Source organism: Salarias fasciatus, chromosome 5 (genome assembly GCF_902148845.1).
Source record: "Salarias fasciatus chromosome 5, fSalaFa1.1, whole genome shotgun sequence".
Classification (NCBI taxonomy): domain Eukaryota; kingdom Metazoa; phylum Chordata; class Actinopteri; order Blenniiformes; family Blenniidae; genus Salarias; species Salarias fasciatus.
This window is the reverse complement of record NC_043749.1, coordinates 23,287,776-23,299,369: the sequence shown is the minus strand read 5'-3', so window position 1 is coordinate 23,299,369 and position 11,594 is coordinate 23,287,776. Positions and strand designations below refer to the sequence as shown.

Sequence of the window (11,594 nt, the reverse complement as noted above, 5' to 3'; positions counted from 1 at the left end):
AGTGGTACCACTGGATCTGGTAGAGCCCGTTGAACCGGCAGAGTCCGTTGAACTGGCGGAGTCCGTCGAACCGGTGGAGTTTGTTGAATTGGTAGAGTCCATTGAACGGGTAGAATCCGTTGAAGGATGTCATGGATGGACTCTAGCTGGCGACTCTGGTAAGGTCTCCTCGATTTGTCTGTTTTGTTGAATCAGAACACATGCTTTAATTAGGGCTGTCAGTTTTAATTGCATGAACTGAAATTACTTAATTTCAGTCTTTTTTTGTGATGTGCTGCTGCATCTGAATGGTGATAATGAGGCTTTTCCTTGATTGATCTCTTGCAGAATCAAGAGTTTCCCAGGCTGCCGGCCCCAAACCAGACCCTGTGGATGAAACCATCCAGCTGCACCCACAGGCTCTGGGGTTATGGGCTCAGGGATGTCGTGGATGGACTTTAGCTGCCGACTCTGGTAAGGGCTCCTCCTGAGCTAAGGAAACTCATCATGGAAGAAAAACCTGTATTTTTTCTCTCAAATTGTGTGTAAAATTTATTTCTTCCTTGTTTTCTCTCTTTTGTTGAATCAGAGCATGTGCAGAGACGAAGAGAGGCCAGAGCGACAGCAGCGATGGAGCAAAACAGGGTGGAGCCAGGTGAGCTGACGGTGTTCGATACCAAACCTACATGAGGCAAACACATGTTTCAATTTGATTGTTTTCTCAAAATCAGAGCAGATCAGAGCAGCATGACTTGCTGATTGTTATTTTAAACAATGTGTAAAAACCCCTCAAACTCACTACTGTGACTCTACATTTTCTGTTGGCAGGGGTAGTGGTTCAGCCGGTGAAGCCCGTGGAACCGGTGCAGCCATTGGTACCAGTGGCACGGGTGGAGCCGGTGGAGCCATTGGAGCCTGCAGAACCAGTGGTGCCACTGGAGCCGATAGAGTCCATTGAACTGGTGGAGCCATTGGAGACAGAAGAGCCGGTAGAGACAGAAGAGCCGGTGGAGACAGAAGAGCCGGTGGAGACAGAAGAGCTGGTGGAGCCGGTGGAGACAGTGGAGCCGGTGGAGACAGAAGAGCCGGTGGAGACAATAGAACCGGTGGAGCCGGTAGAGACAGTGGAGACAGTAGAGCCGGTAGAGACAGAAGAGCCGGTGGAGACAGTAGAGCCGGTACAGACAGTAGAGCCGGTGGAGACAGTAGAGACAGTAGAGCCGGTGGAGACAGTAGAGACTGTGGAGCCAGTGGAGACAGAAGAGACTGTGGAGCCGGTTAAAAAGTCGAGCCGGTGGAGATGGTGGAGGAAACTGTTCAACTGTTGCAGCGGGAAGAGCCGGAAGAGCTGGAAGAAGTGATTTCTGTCCAGTTCGCTCAGCTGCACAGAAATTTGGAAATCGAAAGGAAACGGGGGACGGGGAAAAAGAAGACATGTGGAAAGAAGAAAAAATTCAGAACAAATTTAGGATAAAAAAGAAAAAAAGAGGGCTACATTCTCGGCATAATTCGGTTAAACCAAAACAAAAAAAGAGCTAATTTCTCGTTAAAAAAAGTGTCTTTTATTAAGGAACAGCGACGCTGGAAAAGATGAGGAATTGACTTTATGTCACAATGGGAGTGTGTGTGTGTGTGTGTGTGTGTGTGTGTGTGTGTGTGTGTGTGTGTGTGTGTGTGTGTGTGTGTTTGTGCGTGCATTGAGGAAAAAGAATAAAAAAAGAACATTATAAATTGATCAAGACTGCAGGATATTTTGTCCAGGGTTGTTGCTCATATTGTACGTATACAGTAGAGTTGTGAAGTCTGACAGACAAAACTAAAAGCTTCCTGCACCCGTTCATTAATTACAGTGAGAATGTGTGTGTCGCTCCAGTCCATCAGAGCAAATATCTGATGTGTAGCTGCTGATGGAAAAGCAACAAAGAAAAGTTATTCCATATCAAAAATAACAACAGAATTGTTACTAAATGTAGTTCATTGTCTCTGACAGGAAAAGATCAGATGTTGTTTGGATCAGAAACAGTCGTCTCCAGTTTGCTGGTCACTCCACCATGTTTCCATAACAAACCCTGAAAGCCTGAACAGCTGAGCTGCTGGAGGAACGAGTTTTGTCCTTGAAGAGGCTTCTGCTTTTAATCTGTGTGAGTACAGCGCAAACCCATTCATTCAAAACCTCCTGCATGATCAGGGAGCTTAAATCACTTCAGTTTATTGAAAGGCAAGAAGCACAATCTGTATTGTGACATTTGGTAAATTCAGTTAACTTTTTATTCATGTGTTTTTCAAGAGTCCACAAGCCAATTCACAGATACGAATGAATTATTGATTTCACGTTTAATGATAGGATGATCAACATTCTGAAACAGGTATCAACTGAAATGACTGGATCAGACTGTAACTGGGTTTTTATTTCAAGGTCGAAAAAAACACAAATGCAGAGATTTAAGTGTAAGACGTGAACTCTGGCGGATTAACTTGAACTTTTCTAATTCTCACACATTTTTGTCGTAACGGTGTGCAAATTTTCTCACACATTTTTGTGGTAACGGTGTGTAAATTTTTTTGGTTTTTGCAATGATTAAAGTTAAATACATTCCCTTTCACATCTGTCTTCTTCTGCAGAGAAGTGTCCAACAGGATGCTATTCTGTGAACTCCGCTGACGCTGTTTTGTAGTTTTATATCACTTTATCTTATATATCCCATTAAACTACAAATCACATTTCACTGGTAAAGCTGCTATGAATTTCTTCTGTATTTTACATGTTTTCTATTCAGTCTCTTTGTTGCCTAAAAAACATTTCATTGCCTTCCTGATAAACAGTTTACTCCTTCTTGTAGTCCTCCTCCAGTTTCAGCTTCTCCGTGTTGTTGCTGATGAACGCCGGGTCGTTGCTCGCCTGCACTTTGTCGAAGAACTTGAAGTCGGCCACGTAGCGGCCGCTGGGCGTACTGAACAGCACCGGCTTGAACTCGTAGCCCCACAGGATCTCCTGCGGGACGTAGGAGGTGCGGCTCTGACACGTGGCCGCTGTGGACTCCATGGTGGCGTTGAGGGTAACGAGCAGCTCGAAGTCGCGGGTGAGCAGGTTCTCCGCCGTCAGGCCGGACAGGGGGCTGCGCTCGTCCAGGACGTGGTAGAAGGTGAGGGGCAGGATGAGGAACGGGCACTCGCCACTGGAGTCCATGTGGAAGTCCACCGAGCTCTGGTGGATCTGCGTCTTCTCGCCCTCCTCCGTCACGTTGGACTGGAACAGCTTCCCCGTCAGCTGGCACTGGATGAGCAGGCTCTTCCTCATGTTGGCCACCCTCAGCATCAGGCACAGCTGGCCCTGGCGCCGGCACACCACCGCCGACTGGCTGAACTTGATGGTCTCCGCCCGCTTCTTGGGCCGCGCCAGCTTGGCCAGGAAGGCGCCGGTGACGAAGATCTCAGCCAGGCCGGTGATGACGAGCTGGGCCACCAGGGTGAAGATGGCCAGCGGGCACTCCTCGGAGATGCAGCGGAAGCCGTAGCCGATGGTGGTCTGAGACTCCAGCGAGAAGAGGAAGGCCCCCGTCAGCGTCTCCACGTTCAGAACGCAGGGCGTGTGGTTGGAGCTCAGGCCTGGCTCGAAGTCGCCGTTCCCCATGCCGATGAAGTAGAAGATGACCCCGAAGATGAACCAGGTCATGATGAAGGTGGAGGCGAACAGGGTGAGCTTGTAGCGCCACTTCATGTCCACCACCGTGGTCCAGATGTCGTGCAGGTACAGCTTCACCATGCCCTCCACGTTGTCGATGCGCACGTTGTTGTGGCCGTCCTTGTTGACGATCCTCCTCAGGACCGCTGACTTCCTGCCTGCCATGTTGCTCCCAGTCAGAGGAAGATGAATGAACGGAGGTTTGGCTTCGGCTTCAGCCACAGATGAGCTGACGGAGCAAGAAGAGGAGGAGGAGCGTTGGACCTTCGTTTGAATGATGCACACAAGCTTAAAATCTGAATAGGAATAGGTTTAGAATTCCTCACGAAGCTGTTGAATTTAATATGAAAGGCACGTCTCAGTTACAAAAATACAAAGAAATATTGTTTCTATAAAATACATTCAAGTAAATGTGAAGGTCACCATTTGGACAGTGCTTCTGTCTTTTAAACTGATCTCATGAGCTGGGTGTTACAGAGACGATCTCATCGAGGGTCTTCGGGAGGAGGTTCCTCCACCCTCAAACAGCTTGTCCAACTCCACACCTGCTCTGTCTCGTGCCAAATAATCAATCAAATGTTTTTCAGATGCTTTAATATTAGTGTTTATTATAACACTGAAGCATATTTTCTCCATTTAGTTTGTTTTCATTGCAATCACAGGGAATTCTGTTCTAAAATGTGTTTTTTAACAAAATGATCTTTTTTTGATCCTGATCATTAATCAGTAATTAAATACCAAGAAGTTCTGACAGGAAAAGACGTCCTCCAACCCTGAGAGTTGAATTTTCCACTCATAATCTGATTTAATGACCGTTTTATCACACAGTAGTCTTTATTACTGTTATGTTGTTTGTTATTGTGCCAAAATTGCACAATCAAGGAAGACCAAAGTGTATACTGACTGCAGTTCACTTTGAAACTAGGACTACCTTCAGATCTTCTGGAAATATGAAGAGTTGAATGAAGTTATTGTATGAAAATACAGAATTTTTGGATTAAATTTTGCACAGAGCCGTCACGGCGTCCACATCCCGATAGAACAAAGTGACTCTTGACACAGTTGAAAGTTAACCTAGCAGTGAACCATTGCTGGAGCATTTCTAATAATGATTGATAAATCTGTGTGGCGCTCACCTCCTGCTGTGCTGCGCCTTCCAGCGGAACTCAGATTTGGCCTCCTCTTGTCCCGGTGTGACAGTCGCCGTGTAAGCCGAGGCCGAAGCGGCTCCAGAACATCTAGTTCAGTGTCTTCTTTCTCCTATTGTCCCGAGCTGTGAGCCCTGAACTTTGGCACGCTGCTGCTCGGGCCGGATGGGAGATGAGACACAAAGCCCTGCTGTAAACGCTGATCTGCATGTGGGTTGGCCTTTTGTTCTCTCCGCCTTCCTCCACCTGTGCACAGGTGGGAACTACAACCCCTGAACACAGCAGCGTGTCGTGGTTGTTGTTGCTTTATACACACACATCCAGGTTCACTGCTGCCTCCCGGCTGAAGGACTGAAGGACAAACCTGAGATATCGGCCACTCTCTTTCTGTGTCACAGACACATGAAGTCCAGGATGAGCAGACATCCAATGAAACACTGAGAAACAAAGTCAGAAAGCAGCAAGAAAACCAGCCAGAAAGGAAATCAGTTCAGCTGAAGAAGAGAAGAAGGTGTTTAAGTTTCGATACAACTGTAAAGAAATAAAAGGAGCTCAAGTATCGACCGGTCGGGGCAGTAAAGGGAGAAAGAGTCTGGGTTATTGTCATAGGAAGTTAACAGCAATTTAAATGGTTAAAGTGTGAATGAAGCTGAAAAACCAAACAAGCGATGAGTATAAAATCAGTCTGAGACTTGTGTTTCTGTATTATTGTTACATGAAGAGGACGAATAAAGAGGATTAATTTGTTCTAATTATGAAGAAAATGGTTAGAAATTGAAAGTAAAAGTTTGAGCCATGAAAGAAGTTAAAAAGATTAAATATATTTTATCATTAATCATTCTTATATCATAAAAACTGGACAGTAATCATATGATACAAGTAAATAAAAAACATGAACATTTTAGAGTTCAAGAAAAGAAGCCTACAAATGCCCAAGTAGTACCTTTTAAACTTGAACTGGCTCCATGAACATCTCTCAGAATTCTGACTTTATTCCCAGAATTCTTATTGAAATTACTCCAGCTGACTGGATTTTCTTGTTGCGTCTTCATCATTTTTTCACACATTTCTGAATAATTTTTCATTTTCTATGAGAGAAAATGACATTTCATCAACCAGATAAAATCTACTGATTTTAAATTGAAAATCAAAAATTAAACCATGCTTAAATTCCAAACCTGTCTGATATGGTCTGAATAATTACACACTGCAAAAATAATTTTTTTTCCCCCATTTATACATTCGCCGTTTTGTGAAGACCAGTTCATTTTCTGTATTTCTTATCTCTAATATGGTCATTATCAATTTGAAGTAAAACTTATATAATTAAAGGGACTTAAGGCAAGATTTGTGAAAAACTACACATGCATTTCCACTTTAGTCAATGCTAATGGGTCGTGAAGCATTAAAAACCTAAAATAACAGGCCAATCCGCGTATCTGTCTGTTGCCTTATACAGGCTGTGTGCCAAATAATTTGTTGCTGTTCGGGGTCCGAATTTCCCGCGCAATCGTGGGGATGTGACGTAAATTGATGCTGTATGCGCGCTGCCGAACAGGAAGAACATGGCCGCCGTGGACACGGACTCAAACACTGCTGGGATCAGGGGCGGGCAGTGTTGCCAACTTGGTGACTTTCTCGCTAAATATGGCGACTTTCCAAAGCTCTTTTCGACTTTTGTTGTCAAAAGTAACTAGCGACAAATATAGCGGCTCTTGAGACGTGACAGGACGTCTCCGCTGTCCTCAGCAAGCAGCGGGTGCTGCGTGAGCCCCTTCCCCATCCCAAAGCACTCACAGGCGGCCAGTCTCAGCAGCGCTCCCTGCTGAGTTGGGGCCGATTGGGGAAACGGACCGGAGCTGCTCCACGGCAGCGACGGGAGAGCTCCAGCAGTCGCGGCCTGCTTCACGCGCCTCCGTGGTTATACGGCGGGTCCCCGCGCGCTCCGCGGCCGGCACAGAGCGCGTCTCCGCCCGGGAGTGGAGATCCGGAGCTGCCGCGCCGCAGCTTGCTCCACGGAGGCGCGTGAAGCAGGCCGCGGCTTCCACGGGCCGAGTGGAGCTGCCCCACGGAGGCTCCGGATCTCTGCTACCGGGCGGAGACACGCTCCGTGCCGGCTGCGGAGCGCGCAGGGACCCGCCGCATAACCACGGAGGCGGAGAGGAGCTCCGCGACAGATTTAAAAATGAATCGTTAGATTAATCAATGCATCGAAGAACTATTTCCTAGATTAATCGATTACAAAAGTAATCGTTTAACGCAGCCCTATTATCAGCGTTATCTCGTGAGTCCAAAAAATAAATAAAAAAAAATGACCGAAGCCGGGCAGGCACCCGAATAAATATTGGATATGCCTTTGATTCATGGAGGGAACTTCAGCTGCATTTGGGAGTGAAAATGGATGCTTACAAAAATCACATAATATGCACTGTGGTCCTGCAGTAATCCGCGACGTAGTAAACAGCATGAGCATCCCTGGTGCAGTGCTGTGAAGCCGGACATTCTGTAAAATGTTTGTGCGCGCTCCCGTGCCGCCTTGGCTGGTGGCTGCAGTTACCCGCAGCACCTATCGCGGCAGCACTGAGGTAAATTTTGAAAAGTTGCCTTAAGTCCCTTTAAAATAAATGTATAAAATATAAATATAATTAGTATTGAAAGCAGTTCAAGTGTTCATCAAAACATAAGAAGTGCTAAAAAGCTATTTGATGTGTTTAGTTTTGTGTGTTTTGTGTTACAAAAGTGTACTTTATTGTTCATTATCTTTTACCTCATTTTTAAAAGGGGATAAAAGCTTAGATCTTCGATCAAAAAATTGTTCTCAAGCAGCTGTATTATTTACTCAGGTTATAGATAATAAAGTTAAACTGTTTTTGTTCTAAATTGTTGCCCTTTAAGAGGTAACCAGCTAAGTTTGCATTTTTATTGACCCTTTTTTAATAATCTATTTGGTGTGTTTAGTTTTTGTGTTACAAAAGTGCACTCTATTGCTGTTCATTACTTTTTATGTTTGTGTTTATTGCACATTTTGATTACAAAAAAACTGTATTATTTAAATTAAAGCCAGTTTCTTTAGCTTAAAATGTCATTTTTTATTTTTCTTTTAGGGTTTTACATGTTTAAATACATTTTATATGCTTTATATGTTTGGAAAAAAATGGTCAAACTTGCAAATTAGTCTAGAAAAATCAATATAAAAAAGAATCGTGATAAAATCGTGAACGTGATATTAATTTAAAAAAAATCGTGATATGACATTTTTGCCATATCGCCCACCCTTAAGCACTCCTTTAAAATGGATTCCAGTGAACCAAAAGTCCCCAGGGGCCAGGAGAGAAGCGAGGTTAACACCGCCCCCCCCTCCCCCCAGGGCATGAAGCAAAGGATGCTTTCACTTATTGGAAACAAAATAATAGACTTATTGCCTTTGTGGGTGATTTTGAAAAACTGCTAAGAAAACTCACTTTACACAAACTCAGTGGTTGAATTTCAGATAATGAACAAGTTTAGAGTCTCGCATTTTAGTTACAAAGTAAAGGCACAGATGTATGCACGAAGTTTATCAACAAGTGGAAGCATCATGTTTGACTTCAGTCCGTACATATTAATAATTAATAACACAACATGGCACTGCAAAAAAACAAACAAAAAAAAATTATCAATGAAATAATATACATTATACCAAAAACAAGGCCAGATTCTGCAGGGAATCAAGAGTGATAACTGAAAGTTTCAATAAATTATTATAGTTTAACCTATGCACGAGACACAGCTCCAAGAGTGTCAACCAGTTCTTCATAACTTCATATCTCTCATTGTCAATGCTCACCCTGAGTCCTTTCAACAAGAGAGGTCAGAGATCTGTTGCGAAGCAAATTGTGACCTCCATCCATCCATCCATCCATTTTCTACCGCTTATCCAGGGCCGGGTCGCGGGGGCAGCAGTCTCGGCAGGGATGCCCAGACTTCCCTGTCCCCAGACACTTCCTCCAGCTCCTCTGGGAGGATCCCAAGGTGTTCTCAGGCCAGTCGAGAGACATAGTCTCTCCAGCGTGTCCTGGGTCTTCCCCGGGATCTCCTCCCAGTGGGACATGCCCGGAACACCTCCCTAGGGAGGCGTCCAGGAGGCATCCTAACCAGATGCCCGAGCCACCTCAGCTGGCCCCTCTCGATGTGGAGGAGTAGCAGCTCTACTCCGAGCTCCTCCCTGGTGACTGAGCTCCTCACCTTATCTCTAAGGGAGCGCCCAGCCACAGAGGAAGCTCATTTCAGCCACTTGTATCCGAGGTCTTGTCCTTTCAGTCATGACCCAAAGCTCATGACCATAGGTGAGGGTGGGAACGCAGATTGACCGGTAAATCGAGAGCTTTGCCTTTCGGCTCAGCTCCCTCTTCACCACAACGGACCGATACAACGACCGCATCATTGCAGCCACTGCACCGATCCGCCTGTCAATCTCACGCTCCATCCGTCCCTCACTCGTGAACAAGACCCCAAGATACTTAAACTCCTCCACTTGGGCCAGAGTCTCTCCACCGACCTGGAGGGGGCAAGCCACCTTCTTCTGGTCGAAGACCATGGCCTCGGATTTAGAGGTGCTGATCCTCATCCCTGTCGCTTCACACTCGGGTGCGAACCGCCCCAGTGCATGCTGTAGGTCCGGGTTCGATGAAGCCAACAGGACAACATCATCTGCAAAAAGCAGAGATGAAATCCTGTGGTTCCCGAACCGGACCCCCTCCAGCCCCTGGCTGCACCTAGAAATTCTGTTCATGAAGATTATGAACAGAACCGGTGACAAAGGGCAGCCCTGCCGGAGTCCAACATGCACCGGGAACAGGTCTGACTTACTGCCGGCAATGCGGACCAGACTCCTACTTCGGTCATACAGAGACCGGACAGCCCTTAACAAGGGGGCCCGGACTCCGTATTCTTGGAGCACCCCCCACAGCTTGGATGATGGATGAGTCCACCTCTGGGACCTCAGCCTCTGCTTCCTCTACGGAAGACATGGCGACTGGATTGAGGAGGTCCTCGAAGTATTCCTTCCACCGTCCAACAATATCCCCAGTTGAGGTCAGCAGCTCCCCACCTCAACTGTAAACAGTGTTGTTCACGTTAACCAACAGTCCTCACCGTGCTCCCAGGTCAGTTATGGAGTTCCTCAAGGGTCCGTGTTCGGGCCAATTTTATTTCTGTTGTATATGCTTCCTTTAGGGAATATACTTACAAGTCATGATATCAATTTTCATTGCTATGCAGATGACACACAATTGTATTTATCTATGAAACCTGATCAAACTAATCAAATAGACAGACTCAGTGACTGTATCAGAGAAATTAAATCCTGGATGACTACGAACTATCTCCGTCTTAATCCTGGCAAAACAGAGGTCATTATACTAGGCCCCCATAAACTGAGAGAGTGTCTATCTGAACAGATTATCACCTTAGATAACGTCAGTATATCCTCCTCCTCCAAACTGAGGCCCATTGTGTCTCAAGCTGAGATGGAGATCCTTATCCATGCGTTTGTATCATCACGCCTGGATTACTGCAACTCGTTGTTTACCTGTGTCAGCAAAACATCTTTGGATCGCCTGCAAGTGGTCCAAAACGCTGCTGCCAGACTGCTGACCAGGACTCCCAGGAGGTCCCACATAACTCCAATCTTATCTGCTCTTCACTGGCTCCCCATTAAGTCTCGAATACAATATAAAATCCTTGTGGTTACATACAGAGCTCTGCACGGCCAGGCACCGCTCTACATCACAGATCTGTTACAGCCTTATGTTACCAGCAGGTCCCTGAGGTCCTCCGACCAGGGCCTGCTGGTTGTTCCTCGCTCAAGACTAAAAACTAAAGGTGACCGCGCGTTTGAGGTAGTGGCTCCCACTCTCTGGAACTCCCTCCCAGTTAATCTAAGATCAGCGGACACTGTCGACTCCTTTAAAAAGCAGCTCAAGACGCATCTCTACAGTCTGGCTTTTCTGTGATTCTGTTGTTTCTTTTCCCGTTTTGTGTTGTTTTTGTTCTGTTTTTTATCCTTTGTTGTTTATAATGTGTAAAGCACTTTGTGACTCAGTGATCTTGAAAGGTGCTATACAAATAAAGTTTATTATTATTATTATTATTATTACTGTCAGGAACCTCGGGGTCTTATTTGACCACGATATCTCCTTTAAAGCACATATCAACCTGGCTTGTAAAACAGCATATTTCCACTTGCGCAACATAGCTAAAATAAGAAACATTCTACCTAAAAGCGATGCAGAAAAACTCACCCATGCATTTTTATCTACTAGACTGGACTACTGCAACTCCCTTCTTGCAGACTACCCAAAAAGTGCATTAAAAATCTTTCAGTTGGTTCAAAATGCGGCCGCCAGATTATTAACCGGAACTAGAAGATGTGAACACATTACTCCCGTTCTAAAATCTCTTCACTGGCTTCCTATCGAGTTTAGAGTTAGATTTAAAATCCTTCTCCTCACTTACAAAATCCTAAATGGGATGGCTCCGACCTATCTCCAAGATGCTTTAACGCCTTATCAACCAATCAGAGCACTTCGCTCTCAAAATGCAGGGTTACTGGTGACTCCTAGGGTCTCTAAATGGACATTAGGCAGAAGAGCCTTTAGCTATCAGGCACCGTTTTTATGGAACCAGCTTCCAAGTGGTGTCAAAGAGGTAGACACAGTCTCCACATTTAAGGCTAGGCTCAAGACATTTCTCTTCGATGCAGCCTATGATCAGGTCAGCGAGGGACTCTAAACCGTCATTATTAA

At 45.5% G+C, this 11,594-nt stretch overlaps 1 protein-coding gene across 1 annotated transcript; it reads right to left on the bottom strand.

Moving 5' to 3' along the window:
* Positions 1 to 2,093: 2,093 nt before the first annotated feature.
* On the bottom strand, positions 2,094 to 4,991 carry LOC115388033 (ATP-sensitive inward rectifier potassium channel 15-like). Its single transcript, XM_030090964.1, has 2 exons — positions 4,798 to 4,991; positions 2,094 to 3,890 (listed from the first exon to the last, which is right to left on the bottom strand). The coding sequence occupies exon 2, from the start codon at positions 3,824 to 3,826 to the stop codon at positions 2,804 to 2,806; it is 1,023 nt and encodes a 340-aa protein (XP_029946824.1). The 5' UTR covers positions 3,827 to 3,890; positions 4,798 to 4,991; the 3' UTR covers positions 2,094 to 2,803.
* Between the last annotated feature and the right edge of the window lie 6,603 nt (positions 4,992 to 11,594).

Excerpts from the sequence above, each read along its gene's own strand:
- LOC115388033 (XM_030090964.1), bottom strand. The coding sequence starts at position 3,826 with ATGGCAGGCAGGAAGTCAGCGGTCCTGAGGAGGATCGTCAACAAGGAC.